The 24,511-nt window shown below is 34.5% G+C and overlaps 5 protein-coding genes and 1 long non-coding RNA gene across 6 annotated transcripts; 3 read left to right on the top strand and 3 right to left on the bottom strand.

Moving 5' to 3' along the window:
• Positions 1 to 880: 880 nt before the first annotated feature.
• Positions 881 to 1,843, bottom strand: LOC121116411 (BTB/POZ domain-containing protein 3-like). The gene has a single exon (XM_040710697.1). It carries the CDS (start codon positions 1,841 to 1,843, stop codon positions 881 to 883), a length of 963 nt encoding a protein of 320 aa, XP_040566631.1.
• Positions 1,844 to 9,513: 7,670 nt separating this feature from the next.
• On the bottom strand, positions 9,514 to 12,221 carry LOC121129504 (uncharacterized). The gene is made up of 2 exons (XM_040725230.2): positions 11,000 to 12,221; positions 9,514 to 10,945 (listed from the first exon to the last, which is right to left on the bottom strand). Exons 1-2 carry the CDS (start codon positions 12,104 to 12,106, stop codon positions 9,794 to 9,796), a joined length of 2,259 nt encoding a protein of 752 aa, XP_040581164.1. The 5' UTR covers positions 12,107 to 12,221; the 3' UTR covers positions 9,514 to 9,793.
• LOC121129515 (uncharacterized) lies at positions 12,021 to 12,563 on the top strand. The gene is made up of 2 exons (XR_005868439.2): positions 12,021 to 12,159; positions 12,233 to 12,563. It is a non-coding gene; the product is annotated as an uncharacterized lncRNA (long non-coding RNA).
• A 254-nt stretch (positions 12,564 to 12,817) lies between these two features.
• On the bottom strand, positions 12,818 to 17,506 carry LOC121129471 (sorting and assembly machinery component 50 homolog A). Its single transcript, XM_040725199.2, has 4 exons — positions 16,809 to 17,506; positions 15,786 to 16,695; positions 15,182 to 15,735; positions 12,818 to 15,118 (listed from the first exon to the last, which is right to left on the bottom strand). The coding sequence occupies exons 2-4, from the start codon at positions 16,253 to 16,255 to the stop codon at positions 14,574 to 14,576; spliced, it is 1,569 nt and encodes a 522-aa protein (XP_040581133.1). The 5' UTR covers positions 16,256 to 16,695; positions 16,809 to 17,506; the 3' UTR covers positions 12,818 to 14,573.
• On the top strand, positions 12,831 to 14,437 carry U4-U6-60K (U4-U6 small nuclear riboprotein factor 60K). The gene has a single exon (XM_040725210.2). It carries the CDS (start codon positions 12,831 to 12,833, stop codon positions 14,325 to 14,327), a length of 1,497 nt encoding a protein of 498 aa, XP_040581144.1. The 3' UTR covers positions 14,328 to 14,437.
• Positions 17,507 to 17,622: 116 nt separating the features above from the next.
• LOC121129459 (uncharacterized) lies at positions 17,623 to 23,647 on the top strand. The gene is made up of 2 exons (XM_040725189.2): positions 17,623 to 21,161; positions 21,252 to 23,647. The coding sequence occupies exons 1-2, from the start codon at positions 18,624 to 18,626 to the stop codon at positions 22,179 to 22,181; spliced, it is 3,468 nt and encodes a 1,155-aa protein (XP_040581123.1). The 5' UTR covers positions 17,623 to 18,623; the 3' UTR covers positions 22,182 to 23,647.
• Positions 23,648 to 24,511: the final 864 nt, after the last annotated feature.

Below are 24,511 nucleotides of genomic sequence, written 5' to 3'. Positions count from 1 at the left end.
CTTAATTAACTACGTAATGCAGCCTGTTTCTTTCTCTATGGATAAGAAATAACTCAAATAAGATTTATAAAGAGACAAAGACCACCGTTCTACTGCAATTTTAGATTGCTCCAACTGTACTGATCTTTACAGTTTTCCTCGCACCCTCCAACGACTCGACCCCAAATCCTCTCAGTGGTTTGTCGCCCTACAGCCAACTACCTCTTCTTCAGACACTTCTTGGATCATAACGAAGTGGAAATCGCTACTCTTACCACTTACTGAGAATTCAGTGATTATCACTTCTTCCATTGGAATCTCTGTCGTGTTTGTTTATTTTTCTTTTATCGTAATATATAGTATATTGGTGATAATTATTATATCAGTTTACAAGAATCTTGCCATTTTCCCCTAAAATCACCGAATATATGTATAATCACCTACACTATGCTAAAAAAATCAATTTGGGAATTTAACTGGTTGAATACTTATTCAGGATTACGTTAAAAATGTACTTCGAATAATTTTCGAGTTCCTACTTTGGAAAGAGACATTTTATTTCAAATATCTCAAAATCACCCATATATCTAACAAGCTATAGATAATTAGTTGTGAAACTTTCAGTAATTTAGTTAATTGAATCCCGAGTAATGTACGTCTTAAGTTGAATAAACCATATTTAAGGTTTAATAAAAAGTCTAATTGATTTGTATAATAAAGATAGAAATAATATGTCAAATGTTATTAATGTCATCCATCCAGTTTGTTATAATAGAAACATAGTAGATCTCTGATAGTATATGTATATTCATACTAAAATAGAGTTTTAATTATTTTTTTATTGACTAATGACACATCAAATGTTATATTCAATATTCAAATGAAACAAAAATAATCAAATCTATTCGATCCTTTGGAAGTAAATGATGTGAATTTGGCCGTGTTGTACGGTTATATCATGCTCATGGTTGCTCACTCCTTCATTGATAAAGTACTCTTTTCCATTGTGACCCCATCCATAGGATTTTTCATTGTTCGACTCGTTAAAAATAAGGGATGCCATCACATTGCAATCTACCTTGACCAACACAGGCTGATGAAAGTATTGCCCATGAATAGATGAATTAATACGATGATCCATTTTGAAATGAGCCATCCCCAAACTCTCTCGAGGGTCCGACATCTCAAGACTTATGGTTCCAGAGAGGGGTGTCTCATTCTCTGAAGGTCTGTATACACCAAGACCGTACACAAGTATGGGCTTGTTCACTCTAAATCGAATCGAGTGATGCGTACAGAATTTGCTTTCATAAGAGTTGTTTTCAAATCTCATCGCGTGACGAATCCTAGGGACTGTGGAGAAATAGTTTCCTATTTTCTTAATTTCGGAAATACACTCCAGGACATCAATGATCTCCTCTGTCTTAAGGAGTTGACTATGAACGACCTGGTGGACAAAGTCAGAGGCGCTGAGAAGAGGGAAACGGATCGAGAATAGAGAGCCACCTAGTTTGTCCCTCAGATTCTCTCCCTTTTGCTTTTGAGTCCAACGGAGAGCCGCTTGGAATATATCCAATTCATTAGCAGATAGAATGGATTGAAGTGCACTACGATCAATGTCAAGAAATGATTGTGAATTGAGGACTTCACTTGCATTTGACACAATGTCCACTTTCAATAATGGAGTTAGCTCCAGTACATCATAGAGTTTAGTCTCAGAGTATAACTTGCATACATTGACCTGACTCCAGTTCCTTTCGATAAAACCAATATATTTTTTCTTTAATTGCACCAAATTAAACTTGTTTGGGTAATAGAGTGCAGCCGGTGCATCCTCAGGGGTTACATTCTCTTCATTAAGCATTTATCGAACGCCTTTGGCGTCACATCCGACAAGAAGAACCTATGCAATCTTCGAATGTAATATCCTGCTGCTCCTCAAACATTTCGGTAAAAACTGAACTCACCATAGAAAGGACCAGTTTATGTCCAGAGTACAACGTCTTAGACACTGGAATTAATAGTTCAAATTCGGTTCATGAGTATAAAAATCAAAGGAATAGTATTTGTTCAGAATACCACCGACTGCAAAAATAGCATTTGTAAATATTTGAGTACCGTAGATTCCTTTAATTCTCTCCATCACATTGACTTTCTCAATCCTCCAATCCAGTTCCGCAACATTTTTTATCACCTCTCAATTGAAGTTGACACACATGATTATTACTCTATTATAATGGTAAATAAATATACAAAGACTTAAAATTACAAACAAATACTATATTATTTTTTAAAGAGTACTTTTGAGGGTGATTAGAAAATCTTGGGAACGTTCATATTAAATTATTACTCGGATCTTTCAGATTGATGAAACATCTGAGTTCATTAAACATGAAAATAAATCTCAAATATGGATATAATTTTGACAGCTTTTAATTACACTAAAACTAAAGATATATGAATATTCATTATTAAAAAAATAACTAATGATGGATCCACCCCCTAAAATGTTCCATGTACTCTGATCCATTCATGAAATAGAGCTTCATTTCCTGGGGAAAAAACAAATTCAATAATCCCTCTCCTTCAATAAAATGTGAATCTAGTTGGATATATTAGACAGTAGTCGATGTAAATATTCAATGCTTTTAGTTGAGAGATTTTGCTGAAGTTACCTTGCATGTGTACTTTTGCAACTACCAAATAACGAATGTTTGTCTTTTAACTCTAATTTCTTAAAAGTTCAGATTCAAATATAATTATTTTTTACATAATATAAATTTAAAAAAATTATGAATGTTAATAATTGTACTCATTCTTTTTTGAATACGTTTTGATGATAATACAACCAAAATTTGCACAACTTGCAGAATTATGTGGGAAAATTTACATTCCTGGCAAAATACAGTTACAATAAGATAATTAACGTGTATACATATTATATACAAGAAATTTGTTCAAAATCTCCTGACGTGGTTCATTTCAAATCTGTTCTTACAAAAAAGTGATTTGGCTTTCTGTTTTTACTTCATGCGGAAGTGATTGTGTCCACTTTTAAGACATTGATTTAATCGAACTGAAATGTGTAAGATAGCTAGTTCCAAAAAATTTCAGTTCAGTTCCGTTTTTCAAAAAAAAAATCCAAAAACTAAACCCCTCCAAAAAAAAAAATATATATATATATAATCCTACGAACGCCCCTGGATCCACGGCCTTTTTTTAATTTATTTTTGACGAAAAGGTTGCATGATACATTAAATGTATCGACGTGTTACGACGAACTTAAATTAAAGTCATCTTAAACCCAGTAACGTAAAAATTCTTTGCTTAAATTTAAGTAAAGTTGGTGTATAGAGAATATATAGAAGGAAATTTTTTTGGAAGAGGTTGTTATCAACTTAAGTTTACGTTAGCTGTTGTTGCGGGAATTATGCTATATTAATATTTATTTTCTCTTTTGTTCTTTTTTCTTTATTTTCAAAAAGTATACAAGTATACGATATAATGGTGGAAGATGTGAACTTACATGACACTAGCGTCCTCAAGCAATCTATAGTTATCTTATCTTAAGAAAAAAAAATCATTTTTCGATGGATAGGAGTTACGTAAATCTGTTTCATTTATATTTATGTTAACATTGATATAAATTTGATTTAGCTCACCAGAGTACTTACCAGTAACATGTAGTTCTAACAGAGATAAAGTAATCTATTATTTTATCTCTAACTTCTGCAAAACGCAATTTCTCTTCTTTAAGGCAATTAAAAATTTATTAGTCATTTATATTCAACGTTTACCGATAAAATAACATCAAAAATATAGGAATTTTACAGCTTGCATAGAAACACATAAGTCTTAAGTTATGATTTTGTTTTTTTCCAAAGCTGTTTTTATTACTCTCAAAGAGAGAACAATAATTATAAAGTAGTCACTAGTGCGCAAAAGACGAAGAAGTATAAGTGTAAGTCTTTGTTGCACTTGGATTATAATTGAGAATCGACATCTTTGTAATTCCTGCCTATATCCTAGGAGGATACGGATTGAGGTTTGTGGCGATTTCCTTGCTCGCAAACATTCTTCAAATTGTTGGGGTGACAATATTATTTTTTATGTTTGTTTTAATATACCGGCATTTCATACTATTTGAAGCTACTTATGTAGAATTCTCACTTTCTTGACAATTCAAACGTATTAGAAAGCAATGAACATTTGACTATAGTTTTATAGGGATCTCCAGTGATGAATATTATCAGTAATGAAAATCCTGTGTATAATTGGCATGTTAAAAAAAGAAGCCAAATATCAACATGGTAACCTTTGAGGAATGTTTTCCTCCAAAACATTCCTCAACAATCAGCTGTGACAAGGAAGGCGCGGAAGAAGGAAATATATAAGGACATTGGCAAGAATTACTTCGATATCAATGGGCAATGCGACTCTGAGTCCAACAATAACTTACAATTATAACTTTGCAAAAAAATCCTGAGGGTTATACTCCACCTTTTATGATCACAAACGAATGCTCAATCAGGTTGTGAATATAATTGAACCTATTTAGGTAGGGATGTTCATAACTCAGAAATTAAATAATAATGACAACTGCTAAGGAAAAGATTACCAATTCTAAGATAACGGGTCAGCTAAAAATGTCTCGGGATTTACATTACTAAATATTATATGTCCTGCCGGTATGTTAAAAAAATACTGTTTTATCTAATATATAATGGCAAAAAATACATTTTGATGCCAAAATCATGTCACTAGCTTCAATATTAAGGAAATAATGACCAATTTATTATCAAAATTTCATGTTTTTTTTCTTTTCTTTTTTGCAGTATTTATGTTAAAGCTTATACCAAAATCTGTGATATAATATGACATTTCAACAAATCAACACAACATTCTTAAACATCAAGAGAATTGAATGAAATTTTCAGAAATTACAGAATACAATATTGTTCAAAAGATGTTAGTTTTAAATACCTGCAATTGAAAAAAAAAAATATTAATAATACAAAGTACTTTTATATTGCGCAGTAATATAGATTGAAGGTGCTAATGTCGGGGTAAAATCTATGTACTTTGCATCAACAAATTGGTTGGAAACTTATCAAAATACTAGACAAATAAATTATAAATATCTTTAATTCTATTCATTAAACCCCATCCGTGATTCGCGTATATTTTGAGATAACTTATTTTCTAGCAAAAAGTATGATTTAACAAAGCAACTTATTGAAAACAAAATTGAACTAGGTGAAAGATTAACAATTTATCAACATTAAATATAAATGACGTCAAATTAATTTCTCCTATTTAAGTAATTAAAATCCCCAAAACACTTATAGACTTCCGCAACTTTTTTCGCACTGGAAATCGACATTTTGTAAGGTTCACTGTAAAATGATTGTAGTATAAAGGTTGCAGACAAAATCGTTGGGGGTGGGACACAAAAATCCTTGGAAATGCATATTACTTAAATGGATCATTTAAAAAAAATTATACAATGAATATTTTTCTATAATATAAGATAAGATATTCCTCATCACTATGAATTAGGAATAAATTATAACGGTCTACAAAAGAGTTCCGTTTATCATCATTTTTTAGCCTAAAAATGGAAATATGTCGAGTTCTCAACAAGATACAGAATGAATAGAAATACTATCTAACCATAAAAACCCTTTTACAATAGTTTTATTTATCCTACTTTTAATTTGGGGATTGTTTCAAGGGTAAAAAATGACTCTGAATGAAGATAATAGTACCAAATTACTATAATTCCGGATATTTCAGAATTCAGATGACTTAGAGAAAAACTGAGATCAATTTTGGGATCTGTGCTCATAGATAAATTCGATAGCCTGCCAATAAAAATCCTTTGTTCCCTCTATGTATTTCTTTCTCTATGGTTGTAACCCGTAAACATTTTCGGTATGTAAAAAACAACAGCCGAAAATGAACATAGTAAACTTGACAATTTGAAGAAGGCTTGAGAGGAAAGGAGGTTAGTTTTAGTAAATTAGGTGTGTAATGAAGGAAATAAACACAAGTTCCACCCCGTATCCAAAAAAGACATAGGCAGACAATACCGTTACCGATCAATTTTGATCAAACTCAGTACGAACATTATACATATATGGTCACAGTAAAAGGTTATTACATTTTGAGAGGTCAAGGTAACACAAAACGTAAGGAATTCATATTAGATCATAACTTTGGAACAAATTGAGATACATAACCTAACTCAATTGGATTTTAGGCGGAGGTTTAGTGCTCTACCGAGTGCCCATTCTATATAAAATAGTAATTGTATATAATCACATAGCTGTTCTAGTTACATACTATTTTATACGACTACAGAATCTACTACTCTTTTTTTTTCTTACAATATGATGCAGAGGATCGATTGTATTATTATTTCTTAGATCAAATATTTATACTCAAAAATATAGTAAGATAGCATACATACAGATTTTGTTTTATTAATATACATACATATGTAGATTTCTTCCTTTTTTAAATTTAAAGCGTATTAGCGAGCAAGATGCACTAATGATGTAAATATTGTGTATTTTTTAGCTGCCCTTTTTTGTAATTGGTAATCTGAAAGCGACCAATAGGTATAAAATAATCATTAGTGTGTGAAAGACGTAGGGTAACTCTCGAGGATTTGTTGTGGAGCTATAAGTGTAAGGCCTTGCTGGATTCGGAGTAGAATAATGGGTCAATATCGCTGTATGTAATTCTTACCTATATCATTGCTAGATACAGAGTTGGTACACTTTATACTTAGATGTGCTCGCCTCAAAAATGAAATAATGATAAAGGGTTTAGAAAATAAAAAAAGTATAGGTTGCCAACAACAAAAATTGCAAGCTAAAAAATGCTTAGGATATACGACCTTAGAGATCACCCTACGTGCATATTATATATCTTAAAATGCAGGAGCGGCTTTTTGCAATTACAAACCAGCAGTAGAAGCCTCCATCATTATTTTTTCATTCTTGAGATGAAAACCTTTCATAATTATTAATCATATATAAATAAATAACTAATAACCACGTATTTATTATTTTAATAAGTTTTAGAAGCGTGTAAAGTTGTATCATGATGAAGTTTGAGATAAAGTATTGACTATTGATATTAAATCCTAGATTGCTGATAATGGTGGTAAAAATGTATGGAGTTACGAAGAGGATTCGAAGTTTTTGGGGTGCCGTCTTTGTAACTATATACAATTTACATAGCTAATTCCATTCTGAAGATTCAAATTTTATTACTGATCAAGATCCTTACCTCCTGCAATCTTCCTCTCCATATCGTGAATCATCCTAATTTTGTTAAGCTCATGAAAATTTACAGTTCTCCATCAACAAGTCAATGGAGTCTCAAAGTAAATAAGTGTTATACAAGATAAAGAAAGAACTTCAGGGCAAGGTTATTGCATTGGATGAAACTACAGACACTCGACAGCAATCCATGAGTCATGGACCAATGCAATGTTGGTTGGTCCTTTAGATGAATATTTTTTGGGGTCGTCCTTATCTCATTAATTTGGAAGTTACGAAAGCTGACTATAAAACGATCACAAGTGTTGCTGGAAAGAGTATCAGCAACGTTCTTGGCTCCGCTTTTAGAGGCGAAAGACATGAAACCATCAATCACAATAGACAATTTTTTAAATAGAACAACACTCTTATTGTTAACTATGATTCTGAAAGAAATTTCAGTGTAATAAGTTTCCGTAAGAAAGGATAGTCACGTCAAGAATATTATGATAATTAAATTGTACATTGAATTATTAAACGTTGTAGATTTACTATGAAGAGAAGATAGTTAAATGATCTAATAATTAATAAATCATACAAATATAATTATGTATTTAATTACTTATATTTGGCTATTGGAACCGTTATCTACGATGATGGATGAAAGTTTCGTCATTATAGACGTTGACAGCTGTAATATGTATCTTATATTTAAAATTAAAGTTAAAATTTCTAATTATAAATTAATATTACTATATTTAGAAATTATGGGTTCAATCAGCTATCTTGATAGTATATCTCAATGTTTCGTCTGATTATTATACTTTTGACGTGAATCTCCGTCAGATGTGACTTTTTTGGTACATGTATGTCCGACATCCCACTAAAAACCCTTTCGAAATCAATGCTGTTTTTGTATTTAAAAAACTCGCTATTGTGATTGATTCCCCCAAAAAAAAAAAGGAAATATATTGAGTTCAGAACAATACCAATAAAAACACTTTTTAATCATAAAAAACACTTATATATAAGTTTTATTCATCCTACTTTTAATTTGGGGACTGTTTTAAAGGTAAATATAACTCTGAACTATAATAGTCGTGAATTACTATAATTCCAGATATTTCAGAATTCAGATGACTGAGATAAAAACCGAAATCATTTTTGGATTCTGCGCTCAAAGATAATTTTCCTTTAAGGCTTGAATTCATATGTACAAAATGAGTGGTTCCCCTGTGTTATTCTTCACATTGCAGAAAAAGAACATTATTGTGAGGATTTAGGAATAATTAAGCCTAAAGACCTTTTTTTGAAATAATTTACGTAAGTAAGAACGAGATAAGAAGAGAATTACATATGTATTGGAAAGTTTATAAATAATAATATATAACATTAGTATAGTAGACTTAGTTAATGTCAACTGTTAATTACTGTCACCCTAAGGTATGAATATGATGAATACTGGGACAGTTTCAGTTCATTTTATAAAGTTTTATGAAGACTTTTAAGCGAAGGTTATTTTGCTTACAAATACACACACATACAGGTGGCAAAAATTAGATATTTGGAATTAATATCAAATATTCAAAAAGGAATTAAACAAAAAGGCTCGCACATTTTTCTTTGCTCACGCTAAAACCGGATCCTGGCTGGAGGAATATCAAATAATATTATGAAGTAGGTGCAAAACCAAAAGTAGATCTAAAATTTATTTTCTAAAATGAATATAAGATTCGAAATTCCTCTAATAAAGAGCTAACTTAATTTTTTTTTGAAATCTTTAGCCTAGGGGTGCTAACATGGAGGAAATCGGGTCACTCAGCCACTGATTACAAGGCAAACACGTGGGATTGTATGCCAACAAAATTTTGACCGAAAATTTAGGAATAGCCTTAGAAAAAATAAATTGACATTATTGCATTTTAGAAAAGATATTGGGTTAGATATGGGGGAGGGGACACAATTACCCGAATTTACCATATTATTAATAGTCTTCCCTCATTCTGGGGAATTGCCCTCTTCCCACCTCCCGTCTGCTACGCCTCTAGGTGTGATTTGATAGGTCTGAAATTAGTAATTACCACAGAAAATTATTTTCTGTCAACTTGTGATTTTTTTTCTCTCGTGACACTACTCAAATTGACCACCGACTTTCTATTCTCAATTATCTTTTGTAGTAACATCATCCAAAAATGATATAATTCCATGAAAAAAAATTAATTTCTTAATATAAGGTATGAAAAAAAAATTATAACTAGATTAATTTGTATTATAAGGAAATTGTATATTACATATCTAATTACATTCACATTCGTGATAATATGGCAACTAAGGACTTAAAATTATGAAGTACCCATAAAATATCGCTTTGAGGTCTCCCTAGTCTCAAATGTTAATATTTTCCATGATGGCTCAAAGGCTAATTTACATTCTGCTTTAATGAGATGTACTATATATGTATGTGAGTATATTTCTTTGGCACAAACGCATTGGTTAAAGTCAAATAATAAGAGTATCTAAGGATATGATAGGATAGGATAGCACTACTCCGTTCTTGAACAAATGAATTTTTTACACATTTGCTTGTGTCTCTTCGTGCAATGTTTGCACTTGCGACATTTTTTAACTTCATTATTTTTAAATTTTTTGTATTGAAGACACTCTTGACATTCTTGACACCTTGCTGCTTTTGCACCTTTTTTAGCAGACTTTGGAGGAGGTGGTGGTGTCTCTACAGCCTCAGACTCAGAAGGAACAGATGGAGTGTCATCATTGTCTGCAAAACTGCTTGATGATGCAAGGTGCGAAGTTGAGCTTTGTTCTTCAGGCTCCATTGTTGAGTCAGAATCATCTTCATCGCAATGAATAGAAACAGGAGATGAGCCTGGAGGGCTATCATCAGCTAAATACATTGATGTATTATCATAGGGTGAGGGTGGAAGCAGAGCCTCGGCATACATAGACAATGCAAAGGCTGAATCTATATTCATTTCTGTATCAGGAGTGTCTGATTGACTATTTATTGACCTTAGAAGAAGGTGTCTTTTTGCATTATTTGACACTAAAGGCACGGCATTCTTTAAGAGATACTCGATTCTATCCTTGGGTAAATTATTCTTTTCCAATTTAAAATTTTCGGGGATATGCAATGGTAAGTCTTGGGGTGACATTTCACATTTTAATAAACTGAGGGACATCGTTTCAGGACTGTTCGACCATTCTTTTAAATCCACTATCCCTGGAGTATTAGATTTAAATGTAAATGCGTGATATTTTTTTAGTCCTTTAAGAGGTCGGAAAAACTGATCTATAAAGCTTCTCCAATCATACCAATCTACAACACGACATCCATTTTTGGTTGATGGTATAGCAGAAAAATAGTGTGATGCTCCATCAACTACATCCACCAGATCTTCCAGACATTCTACGATTTCCTTTTTCTGATATGACTTTGATATTATATCAAAGCTATGATCTGCTGAAAACACTGAGTGGCTTTCTACGTGAAAATGCACGGTTAATTCGTTAAAATATCCACACATCACCATATAAGCTAAAAATCCTATCATTGTATAATTTTTAATTTGATCACCGCAGTTATCAAATTGCATAGCTAGATGAGGAACTTTAGGAGTGTTTGCAATTTCGTGAAAAAGAAGAGATGCAATACAGTTTGCACCTTTTTTGCATGTTTCCTATAAATGTGAAAAAAATATTAATTATGAACACTAAAAACACTGAACACTTACCGCCTCAGCCTCGTCAAACATATAAATATGGGATGTTTGCAACCCTTCGTTTTCAATTGCAAAAAGATTCACTTTGAAAAGAGAATTACTCTGGTTCTTTTGACTTTGTAAAGGCAAAAAAGGAATAGACATGGGCTCAGAAAAGTTCAGAGTCAACAATGACATCGACTCGCGATTTTTTCGAGCATAATCTAATCTCATGTTATAGTTACTTTGTTCAGTTTGCATATGGTAAAAGTGCTCTTTGACATCATCCTTGATGTTCAAAGTCATATCGTCCAATGGATTTCTCACAACGGATTCCTTTATCAAAAAATCCATTTGATCGGCATTATTGTGACAGATCTGACAAAAGTCTCTTCGCCGTTCCATCATATCTATTTGAGGACACATAACCTTCCAATGGGTTTTAAAAGTATTCTTACTACAATATTTTGTATAGCCTTGATCAATGCATGATTGAATATATCTTTTGAAAAGGATTTCCTTATTCCAATGGCTTGGAAAGCGAAATGAGCTCCAATCATTTGGAGATGCAACTTTTCCAGGTATGGGAGATCCATATTTATTAATCATGTTCTCCAAAAATAGCTTAATCCCTTCTCTTCTGTTTTGCATATCCCGGTTATAAGGATTTTTTGCAGGCTTTCCAACAGACTTGTGTACTCTTTGAGTGAACCCGTTTTTTAAAAAATGGGCATGCAAATTCTGAACTTTAGACTTGCATAAGCCCATTAGGAAAGCAAATGTCTTGAGACAGACTCTCCGCCCTCCGAGCGTCAACTTGATTCTTTGACCCTTCGTTTCAAGTGAGGAAAAGTGCCCCATGATATAAGCTTCAAGGCTTACGGAAGAAATGGAGGACATCTCCAGGCATTGATCCCTTCTGTAGGAGACTTCTTCCTCATTGAACCAAGTGCAACAAGGAGTTTTATTTTTGGAAGCATCCAGAGGACCAAGAAAACAATCGCAGCCTCTCTTACAAAAATTCTTCACTTTCTCTTTCTCTTCGACATCCACATCTCGGAATATCACTTTGACTTCATCTGAAGACTTGCTTACATCAGGAACATTGGGAGCAGACGAGGATCCCAATGGAGCAGCCATGACCAGGATTCTGAAACCTCTCCTCTAATTTACCAGAATAATAATAATCAAATGTAAGTAAGCTAACAACAGTTTTTCATTTTTTATAGTATACAATACCAGTATTATTTTTCTCTTCTCTTCTAGTGCCACCCTTTCACTAGTGGAAACAGACAAGGGTATCTCTTTCACGAAGCCTTCCTTCTTAATTCAGCTAAAGAGGCAGTCTCTTTCATTTCAACCTACTACCTTAATATACAAACCTATAATAAATGCATCATAATTTATATATTATATACCTAACTTCAAGTAAATCGTAACTGTATATGTTTTTGAAAAGTAATTTAATTTGTGGAGTAGACTTAAATAAAAGAAAAGCTAAACAGTATAATCCTAACAGATACTAATTATGTTCTTAATTTATGCATATATCTTCTTTCATTAATATTGTCTACTACAATAAAAGCTTTTCAATGAATGTACCGTGCTATTCAAGTTATTGAAAAGGATATCTTAATCTAATGAGTTGATACCACCAATAATCATAAATGAAGTTGCGTGATTTATTGAGTGTAACTCCAATTTTAGGTTGTGTCTGTGTTATTACCGTTGTTGCTTTTGGATTTTATTACATACCTAGTTTATTTTTATGAAATAAAGTGAAGTAGTGAATTTAATAGCTAGTAAACAGTTAGGAATCAATACTAATTACTAGCTAGTTCGAAGTTGGTGTTTATTTTGCAGGATGTCGGATGATGAAGATGTACAATATGTCAAAAGATCACGGCATGTCCATTTCGGATCACTGGCGGAGAATGTAGGAAGTAGTGTGGATGGAGCTGCACACGTTTCTCAAAGTAGCGAATATTTGCCTCTAAGCGCTCACGAGAATGGTGGAGAGGATGACGGGAAGAGGGAGATCCTGGAGGAGTTTGAGAGGCGAAAGCGAGCTAGAGCTATTCCAGTGCCAACAGATGATGATGAGATTAAAAGAGATCTGCGCACGTTGGGTGAGCCCATTTGTTTGTTTGGAGAGGGGCCGGCGGACCGGCGGAATCGTTTAAGAGACTTCCTTTCTGAATTCGGAGAAGACGCGGTAAAGAAAAGGCGGGATGAGGCCATCACTGTCAAGGAACACGAGGAAACGACTTGGTATCACGAGGGACCCTCTTCTTTACGAGTAGCGCGGAAATGGATTGCAAAGTACTCGCTGCCCCGCGCCAAGGAAAGAATTGCCCGACTTAAAGCTGAGGAGTCTGCTCGTCTCAAAGAGGAAGCTCTTGAAATGGCTCGCACTCAAGAGATCCAGAAAAGACTTAAAAGCCTTGATGTCGTAGCTTCCCAAATAGCTGATACAAGGCCCATTTCCTGGTGCACCTTTAGTCCCAATTCCCAATACCTCCTCACAGGCTCATGGTCGGGTCTATGCAAATTATGGTCTGTACCTGATTGCAAAGAAATTAGAACCCTTCGCGGACACTCCTCTAATATTGGGTCTATTGTATTTAATCCTCATGCCACTCTTGAGGGACACTCAAATAAAGATCCTTGTATGGCCTCCTGTTCTCAAGATGGGTCTGTCAAGTTGTGGAATTTAGAATCAGATGAGCCCATCGCTGATATTGAGGGCCATGATTCACGAGTTTCGAGATGTGCTTATCATCCATCCGGAAGGTTTCTGGCTACTTGTGTCTATGATAATTCTTGGCGGCTTTGGGATTTAGAGCAGTTACAGGAAGTTCTTCATCAAGAAGGACATTCCAAGCCTGTTCACTGTATTGCATTTCAAAATGATGGATCCTTGGCTCTCACGGGTGGACTTGATTCATTTGGCCGCATATGGGATCTACGTACTGGACAATGCATCATGTTTCTTGAGGGACATCTGAAGGGTATTATTGGTGTTGACTGGAGTAGAGATGGTTATCATTGTGCGACAGGTTCTTCAGATAACGCATGTAAGATCTGGGATCTTCGTAAAAGAAAAATTGAATACACTATTCCTGCTCATACCAATGTTGTCTCGAACGTAGTCTTTGATGAAGATTACTTACTCACTGCATCCTACGACGGCACTGCCAAACTATGGGCTCGAAAAACATGGCAGCCCCTCGCATCATTGAAGGGCCATGATCTTCGTCTAATGGACTGTGCTATAAGTCCTGATAGGTCATATATTGCAACGTGCTCTTATGATCGTACTTTTAAACTATGGTCCACTGACATTAAACAGAGACTTTAAATGTATTTTTTTTTTTTTTTTTTTTTGTAACCTTTATTTTCAGTTTTATTAATTTAAAGTATTAAACAACTAAGTATACTAAATAAAAATGATTGACTTGAAGAAACAAATCAACATTCCTATCCTCTGATGTAGGACTATGCACAAAACTCTTAATTTATCGTTGAATATGAATTTCACCACCAAAAATTTATGTTTTATTCTGGCATATCAATTTAGTCAAAAAAAACGACAACTTAAAAAATATTACATAAAGTCAAGTCCGAGTCCAAATTGAATACCATGCACTATTCGGTCCCCTGGTAGAGCTCGAATGGGTATTGCATAATTGAGCTCGGCTCGTCCCAAGTTACCGAGTTTAAATGTGAGACCTACGCCAGTAGACATCCTAAGGTCCTTCGAACAATTTCCAACAAAATTAGTCATGCTTATATCGTTCGCAACATCGAAGAAACTGTGAGCCTTGATATTATCTGATATCCAATCTTGTCGAATAAAAGGTAAAGAAAATATTAACTTGGAGCTGATAGCCCAAAATGATGAGCATCCAAGATAGTCTCCCAGTCCTCGATGTCGAAAACCTCTTGTAGTAAGTGGACCTCCCGTTTCAAATCGATCGAGAGAAGTAATGCGATTTTCAGTGTAAAAAAGATTAGTGTTATCTGATTCAATTGTTGGAGCGGCTAAACGTCCAATTGAGGTTCCTACTCCGAGGCTTACATTACTAATTAAAGGAACATAAACACATAATTGTAAGAAATTCTTAACAAACCTTACATTTCCATGTAAACCTAAAATTAGAGGAAAGGATTAATTAGATACATACATAATAATTAACACAAAGTTCGTCTAACCTGCAAACTCTTGCTTTAGATTTAAATACACTCCAGATGTGGGTAATATATCGTCATCTGTCGTATCAATGAGCAAATCATGACACAAGGAAGTTTTTAAGGAATGTCCAGATTCTTCTCTTGTATTAAAAGAAATACTTTTAAAAGGTTCAACAAATAAGTGTCTCCAGGATGCCCCAAAAGTTAAGGAATGCTGCCACCAATTGGCAAGGAACCATGAGGCTGACATCTTAAGGTTTTTTTCTTCACTGATTTGTTCATAGGGATTCCCATTTGGATAATTCATTTGTTCACAGAAAATGCTCAAATTTGAGCGATCTAGATAAGGCTTTGAAAACAATAATCTACGAAAGTAAGTATTTTCATCAGTTGAGAGCAGAGTTGTACCAAACTCCCCTTCAAGAGATTCTGCACGTCCAAATATATTAAGCAATTTCCCGGAAATCACAGGATTGATTCTAATAGACTGATTAGAATAGGGAGTGCAATTACTGAGAGAGGGATTCAAGTATATAAGACCGATTTCCTCCATTTTGAAGGTGACTTCGTATCGCCTTAAAAAAAACTATGATATTAGTATTTAAAAATACGGAAATAGAATTACTCTTGTGACGAGTTATCCGTGTCAATTTCAGCAAAAACATCTTCGAAGCATCCCAAGTCTGATAGCTTTAAAATGACATGATTTGTTGCCCAAATCAGTTCTTCAAAATTATTAACATTAGCAAACAACTCCTTCACTTCAGGTAAGAAAAGTACGTCTTCTTTCGTACGACACAGACCATCAAAATGTATACGAGAAATGAAGGCGGGAATTTGACAGTATTTGGCTCGAAGAGAATTTATTTTCTTGGTGGATCTGTCCATCATATCTTTCTTCCTTTTCAGGGCTTTTAGTATTTTGTTCCTTTTCTTGTTCCGTGTTTCAGCAAGGAAATTTTGATACTCTTCACTTTCCATTTGTCTTCGTTTATCCATAGCTCTCTGAAAGGAAAGTAGGATATAAGAGATGATATCGAAGCAAGAAAACTTATTTATTTCCTTCTGAATGCATTCTAATTTATTACTAAACATAATACTAATGATTTAAACATAAATATAATTATAGGTATATTAGGATACGTTATTCTTGATCTTGCTCCATTCTTTGGTTCAGCTCTATTTTAATAGCTTCCCATGAGCTGAGCTGATGATTCGTCAAAAGACTCATAACACCAACTTGAACTATTGCTATGACTGATAAAGATCTATGGCATCGTTGGAATATGCTCTTACTCCAATAAAAGAATTCTTTTGACAAAGGATTGGGAACATATACAGACTTCATGGCGAGGAAGTATCCTTTACTTGCCGTAGTAAATGCTAAGGGTAGGAAAAAACCAGTTAAAAGTTGTGATGATATGGATCGAATCTCATGACAAACAGAGCAAGGAAAAGTATCCATAATGATGTTCCTAGTATTGTATATTCCCATTATTCCACTTACAAATGGTGGAAGGAGGACAGGAAGAACTCTGTAGGGAGAAAATAATATTTTACTCATATATTATATTAATATCTTTAAAAGGTTATTAAATTATTAATCAACGATGTGAGGATCGAATATTTAAATTTAAAATGATCCTACCTAAAACTGTACCCAAGGCCTATTTTAGCTTTTCTAAGAGGAAAATGCTTAGAAAAGGCAGAGAATAAAGGCCAAGGAGTCATTGCTGAAAGTCCCATTCCAACAAAATATCCATATTTTAGACTTAAAGTATCCCTCTTGGGCTCCCACTCATTCACAATTCTCCAACTGATTTCTTCATGGACATCCCCATACAAACGTCGATATCCTAAGCGATCCGCATCCTTACGTCCGATCAATTCCATTTTTATTTTGAGATGTATTTATGTAATGAAAAGCCGGAAAGACCTTTTGTTTACATCAGTGGAAGCTTTCAATAATGAACAATTTCTCAATCAGCTCATCAACAGACAACTTCGAGTTCAATCTCTCCCTCAGATACAGCTCATCACTACTCCAATTTATAATGTTCATGAATATTGGATTATTTTATCACACTTCGGTACTGAATTTTGAGTACAAATATTAGGCCATTAGTGCATGAAACAGAGACATCCACTATGGACAATATAATTTCAGTCATTTGAATCTTGGAAATGAGGCTCAATATATTTTTGAGTAAGAACTAGGAATATAATTCATGAAAGAAATTTTTTGACTCTCGCTAAATAATCATTTTGAAGTGTGTTCATAGAGCTCCGGGAAAATCTACACAGAGTATGCGAACACGACGGGAACCCTTATTATGTTAAAAGTATGGGCCGTATATATCATCATAAAATAGTACTCAAGTCATACACATCTTTTTACATTGACATACAAACAATGGATCATTCAAAATGGCGGCCCCCTTCTCTCTGTCACGACTGTAAATAAAAATAGTGACTCAAGAAAAAACAACTTTTGAGAGGTGATTTTAAGAGAAGAGAGATATAAGCTAATTTGGCCTTTTTGTCTAGTTTAGTTTAAAAATAAATAAAAACATATGATCATTATCAGTGATTACTGATTACCGAATGAAAGAGAGGGCTTTTAATTGAAGTGAACATACGGTGCCTCCCTTTGCTGATTACCAAATTTAAAAAAAAGCCGTTTATGCAGGATGAGTATTCAATATTAAATTATACATCTAGCATTTAACAACTGAATCATTTCTAGGTCTCTATAGACTATAGTCAGTATCATTCTATAGACTATAAGACACTCTAGATTACTTTATTGACATTTTTAGTAGCAGTGGAATACATTATTTCATTCCTTTATCAAGCTATGTACTAACATAGTTACATAGTATAGATTGGATGGACAAGAAGCTAGCAGACGAAGAGGTAGTGTAGTAGAAGAAAGAGAGGATTTAGTAGTGATAGTAGTGTTGTTGTTGAGCATACTGGATATCGATATCCTAATTCATAGCGCCCTCTTTGGAGAAGCAGGAGAGCGATTTGTTGTGAAGTGGAAGAAATAAATAATGAGGAGAGCTGCTGGAGTAGCTGGTAGAGCTAGTAGTACTAGAAGTAGTAGATAGAAGGAAAAAGAGATGTCGCTGTTGTGGTTGTTGTTGTGAAGGCAGTAGGGAGTAGGCATGAGGTATTTGGGTTGATTGGCAAGAGTGATGAGTTGGTGTGGTGTGGTGTGTTAGTTGTAGTGTTGTTTTATCCCCCTCATCGTCATTATTCTCATTGTGGAATGGCGTCTGCAGCAGAGACTGAGCTGAGCGAACCCTTATTGTTATTATTATCTTTGAAGTAGGAATTCTGAATTCAGTTATTGAGATTGAAGAAGCTGAAGTGAGGAAGAAGAAGAAGAAGAAGAAGAGGAGTAGTGAGTGAGTGAGTGAGTGTTAGGAGTGAGAAGTGCTCTAGTGCGAGAAGCAGGATGAATCCCAATCATCCCCCTTACAACTCCACGAACCTGAATCTCCTGGACAACATGTTGATGGCTGCGGGATTTCAGGGTACAAGTGGACCTGAGGTGCCCAAGCCGCCAGGCCCCATGATTCCTCCTGGGTATGGGGCCTACCATAATGAGATGGGACTGCATCATCACGCCATGAACTTGGCCACGTCGCAGCATGTGCAAGGAGTGGAGTCGATCCCTATCCTGGTGTACCAGCAGCAGCAGCAGCAACAACAGCAATTGCAGCAACAGCAATTGCAACAACAAGCCGCTGCAGCAGCCGCCGTCTCTTCCCAGCATCAGCAACACCAACAACACCCCATCTCTTACAAGTTGCCCCATCATTTTGAGGAAATGTCCCATTCCACGACGACGACGTCCTCCACTATCGCTGCTGCAGCCGCCGTTGCTCACCACCAGCACCACCATTTGAACGCGAAAAGTTCGAAAAAAGATATCGTTGCTGAGGCGCTCAGGTCCACGGAGAAAATCTTTGAGGATAAATCCTCGCCCCATGCCTCTACCCCCGCCGCAGCCGCTCCGTCGCTTCCTCCATCCCTCCCTTCCTCCCTCCCTTCACACACTAATCTCCCCCCAATCAGAAAAGAACCAAGTCCATCACTCACAGCCATCAAATCTGAGCCATGTCATACTCCACCTCTACCCAAGTCTCCCCAGGACATTAAACCCGTTCTACAGAGTCCAAAACCTCCATCTCCGGCTATCACGTCTCTGACTACACCCCCTACAAACAGCTCAACCCTTGTTTCCAAACCCGTTATTCCCTATTCATCATCAACTTCTACCACCCTTTCATCATCCTCAATCACGTCAATATCTACACCTGGAAGACGTGTCGTTACTAGTTCTAATCTTAAAACCGCCTCCATCAGCTCATCTCGCTCAGCTGCCTCTATGACACCAAGGCTGAGTCTATTGGAGGAAGAAGATGACGGACTCACTTGTCGTCTTTGTCTCCAAAGCTTCTGGTATAAATCCGCCCTTATAGAACATTTAAAAACAATTCACTCTATATCCGATCCTGTTCGTTATGAGAGAGAGGAACGAGAGAAAAAACTCAAGCGTATTCGTGAAGAACAACAAAGGATTGCCATGATTCGTAGACAAAGAGAACTTAGAGGTAGGGGAAGAGGAATGATTGCACGAGGTGGCTCTGCAGGGCGAGGGGGTGCAAGACCTGGTTCTATACGACTCACTTCTCCTGGATCAAAGCCTGCCCCTGCAGGTCCACGTCCAAGCTTTCAGTATCGAGATGGAGCCTTTATATGCGATTTATGTAAAAAGAGTTTCAGTGATGGTAATGATATGGTTACTCATTGGAAAAGCCACGTTAAAAAGTCACAATTAGCAGCCTCGGCCACTAGCAGGGGTTCAATTAAATTTAAGGCCAGTGTAAGGAGAACCACTCAAGTATCTCGAAGAGGAGCTCCTACGTATAAAAGTTCGCTTTCTTCTGAAAGAAAAACTAAGCCTTCAGGGGGAAAGACGGGTAAACGGAAAGACAAAGGAAGGCCTAGATGGACTTCATATTTAGTATGGTCCACAAGAAGGAGAAAAGAGTTAATTTCTGCTCATCCAGGATGGTCTTTTGCTGAGGTATCAAGAAATATATCTGATCAATGGAAGAAGGTCAACACAGAAACTAAAGAAAAGCTACAAGACGAGGCAGAAGAAATGAATGCAACAGGAGTTAAAAAGCTGCCTGCTGAAAAACCAAGTTCAACCGACTCGGATGTGACTGATACCACAGAAGACTCAGACTTTGAGGAGTCGGTATCAAAAAAGCCGATTATGTTGAAAATTAAAAGGGAATACGGTGAAGCTGAAGCACCTCGACAACGAAGTGGACGACAAAGAAAAAGGCCCAGTTTTTTCCAAGAATTTGAAAATGAAGAAAATAATTTAGATAGAATACTTGATGATTTCGAATTGCAACAAATTCAAGAAAGTTGTAAGCCCAAGGAAAAGAAAGAGAAGGCTCCAACACGTAGTCCGAGACAACGGCGCGCTAAAAAGCGTGAAGCGATTCTAATTAATGAGCCAGAAGAGCCTATCGAACTAGAAACTTCTAGGTCTGGTCGTATTAGGAAGAAGATAAAATTTTTCGATAAAATCCCTGATTTTGATGATCCTGGAGATCTGGAGGAAATAGATGAGGATCAGGACGAGTTTAAACCAGATTACGATGAACCCGAAGATCATGAAGATTTGATTGATGAATACAGTGGTAGTGAGTTAAATACAAGGGATGAAAGTAAAAGTGACTCAAAGAATCTTCCTCCCAAGAAACGTGCATGGAAAAAAAACAAAAAAAACAGTTCAAGTGCATCCCTTTTTAAGAGAAGTAACATAATGACAGATGCCGAAATTGAGGAAGCAACTGAAAGGGCTCGAAAAGCCAAACCCATTATACTATTAGATAGGGAAGATGCCAAACCTCTAGAAACGGATGATTCAGAGATTGGAAGAAACTCCCTAAGATCCTCTAAATCTGGAGTAAGTATATTATTTTTTTAATAATGTATATTCTATTATATATATATCAAAAGAATTCCATTCATTCTCATGGATTTAATATTTTTATAGGTCAATGAGCCAACACCATCATGGATTCAAGATGACGAAGAAATAGATCATCTATCAGTCAAAAAAGAACCCAATAATGAAACTAATGTTAATGCTCATGTCAATAATGAAATTCAATCGAGTCAAAATGATGTAACTAATCCATCTGATTCTGACAAGGAAATTCATTCTAATAACGATGAAAGTAGAAACCTAGGTTGTAGTGAAAATCAAGAGAGTAATAATCATCAACAAAGCATAGAAAATTCTGATACAATCGAAGGTGGTGGGAGTGGTGATGGGGACGGTGGCGATAGTGATGCAGCATCATTTCCCAAATTATCATCAGACGATCCGTCAAATAATATTGATGACGTTTGTCTCAATACACCTATGCCATGTGTTCCTGAAGAAGACGATCATCAAGATCCGCCTTCCTCTATACTAGCACCTGAAGAGGAGGAGGAAAAAGAACTAATTAAACCTGTTGGAGATAATTCCCTCCAACGAGAAAGAGGGGGAGGAGGGGTATCTGTTGAAGATAATTCTCTAAGGAATGTCCAAGAAGATCTTCCTAAGAGAAGCAGCCCAGAAACTATTATTAATTCGATTACAGAGCCACAAAATGCATCTCAGGAAGAGATATTAACGCCCATAACAACTGGAGGAGATCCATTCGGATCCATGGACACTCCTTCACAGAATAATGAACATTCAGATAATAATAATCCCTTATATAATCAACATGAGTCTACTAATGGAGAAGAGGAAGGAAGAAAAAAGTCGGACGATAACAAGGATGACAACGAAATTTCTCAGTCAGAACCTCCTCCACCACCTGTCGACTCAACATCAGTCGATGAGCTATTACGGCCGGGTGAAGATGAAGAAAAGTACAAAGACCTTATATCCCAAACGCAAATTGAGAATATTGATAACATTTTCAATTGAACACAAAAAAAATATATATATCCGAAGTCTTTAGTTTTTATATACATATATGATATATGCTAAAGCGCGTAATAATAGCCCAAGTTATTTGTTTCTTGGAAGGGGTAATTCTGACTCTTAAAGTTTATAATGTTATTACAGTTAAATATAGTTTGATTTGTGCATTTAAAAAATCAAAAAAAAATTATGATTAAAAAAAAATAAGATAATATTTTATTGTTCTCTGTATGTATATTTTATTTGAAGCGTATTACTTAATTGTTTGTGCTCAATAGTGTTGACAAATATTGAAATTCTAATTTTTTCTCAAAGCAGCCAAAAGAAAGCCTCAAAGAAAATAAAAAAGTTTGAGACAGAATTGCCCTACGATGAGTTGTGGTTCAAGCATTATAACAAATAATACTTAATTATTTAAAGGAAGAAGAAAAAACTATGTGATGAGTGACATATATATGTATATATTATAATATGTACACATCGCCTGGATATATCCAAGATATTCAGTATCTTGCATATATGTTTATTTTTACAATTTATTTTTTTCTAATAATATCTCAGTTCTACAACTACATAATATATATATTACACATACATTATATTCGATTTAATAATATTTTTCAGGCTTTCTCTCTTTTTGTTAAAGCCTGATCCATAAATGTGCACGGAACTATTTTTCTATGTATATATATATATATGTAAATTATTTATATATATATATATATAAAGAACTTTATTCTCATCAAAAAAAAAAACAAAAAAAAAACGCGTCCGATAACTAATTATTATTATTTACACTTATAATTAATAATATTATATACTTACATTGAAATTATAGAAACAAAACAATTTAATTAGTCTTCTGTTCCCTCACTTTGCTTTTCTGAGTTTTTTTTTTTTTTGTTTGTTTGTTTGAATAATAATATATCTTATGTGATAAATCACTTTTTAGTAGTTCTTTTTTCTAAAAAAGAAGTTTTTTTCATCCTTATTGAAATTTTACTTTGTAATATTAATAAAGGGATATATATGCATACGAGTTGTAAAGCAAAAAAAAAAAAAATACCTATCCTTTTTTCAAAAAATGTGGTCGTGATTATTCGAGCTTAAATTATGTATAAAAAAAGCTTCTTTTTTTTCTCTCTTTTCTCAAAAATCGAATTGAATATAATATTATTCGTAAGGAATTTGCTCTCACGATTTCATATTTAACTCTGTATAATATATTTCTCAACTCACTCTTTTTGTAATGTGCGTAAATGTAAGAAAAAATTAGATATTGACATTTGTGAAAATACTTCCCTCCCTTCTTTCCCTAAGCAGAAATAATACATACCTAACTATTATCCTTAATTTTTCTTATCATTTTCAAGATAATTGATTATTAGTCATTGATGAAAGAGTGTTAAAAAATGTATGCTTAATATTCTTATAATTTCAGACTTAATATACTATTGCGGATACTTGGATATATATCTAAATACACTTATTCCTTATTTTGTTAATTTGTGATTGCTGGTTTTATATACGCAAAATAGGTTATGTTAACGCGTATATATACGTCAGCCGTAACCGTAGCTGTGCTTTCTGAGTATATTTAATTTCAAACATATTTTACTTTTCATAATTGGGGGGCATGTTAAAATATATAATGAAATATTTTTGTTTAATTTCGAATTGATTAAATTTGACTTAAAAGGTAGGAGAGGTGAAACTTATTGGTTATAATTCTAGAACACTTAAATGTTTTATGTACTTATTCCCAAGATAATTAAAGACGCATCTAATTTAATAGGTTTTAAAGTACTATTAATATAATTTTTCAGGATGAGTCAAATTTATAATTATTATTTTATGTCAAAGTATTGTGAAGGATGCTAGATTATAAATTTTCATGGAATAAGGATATTCATGTGTATGAGGGACAAATTTCGGCATATAGGAGCACTAATTGTAATATTGAGCACATTATGGTTCGTTCCAACGAGATCACAAGATCCAAAGGATGCGTTTTGGGGCAATCTAGACTTTATCCCTGGGGAGGCGCTATCACCTCATGGCCTTCATCACGAAGATCCAGAAAAGTTTACAGAAAACTTCGAAGACTACTTAAAATTTATGGAAAGCAAAAAAAGAAGAGATATGGAAGATTTTGATGTATTTTACTGTTGGAATAGTTCTACTCTTAATTTACATTATAATGGTAATGTGGCTAATAGTTGTGACAGTAAAATTAAACAAAGAGGCTTCAAGGCGCTCCAGAGAGTATCAAAGAGGCAAATCTTTAATTGAGCTCGAAGACTATGTTCAAGTTGTAAAAAAACATGGAGTGA

The sequence above is a fragment of the Lepeophtheirus salmonis genome, chromosome 1 (genome assembly GCF_016086655.4).
Source record: "Lepeophtheirus salmonis chromosome 1, UVic_Lsal_1.4, whole genome shotgun sequence".
Taxonomy (NCBI): domain Eukaryota; kingdom Metazoa; phylum Arthropoda; class Copepoda; order Siphonostomatoida; family Caligidae; genus Lepeophtheirus; species Lepeophtheirus salmonis.
The sequence above is the reverse complement of the archived record's forward strand: the minus strand, read 5'-3'. Positions and strand labels throughout refer to the sequence as shown.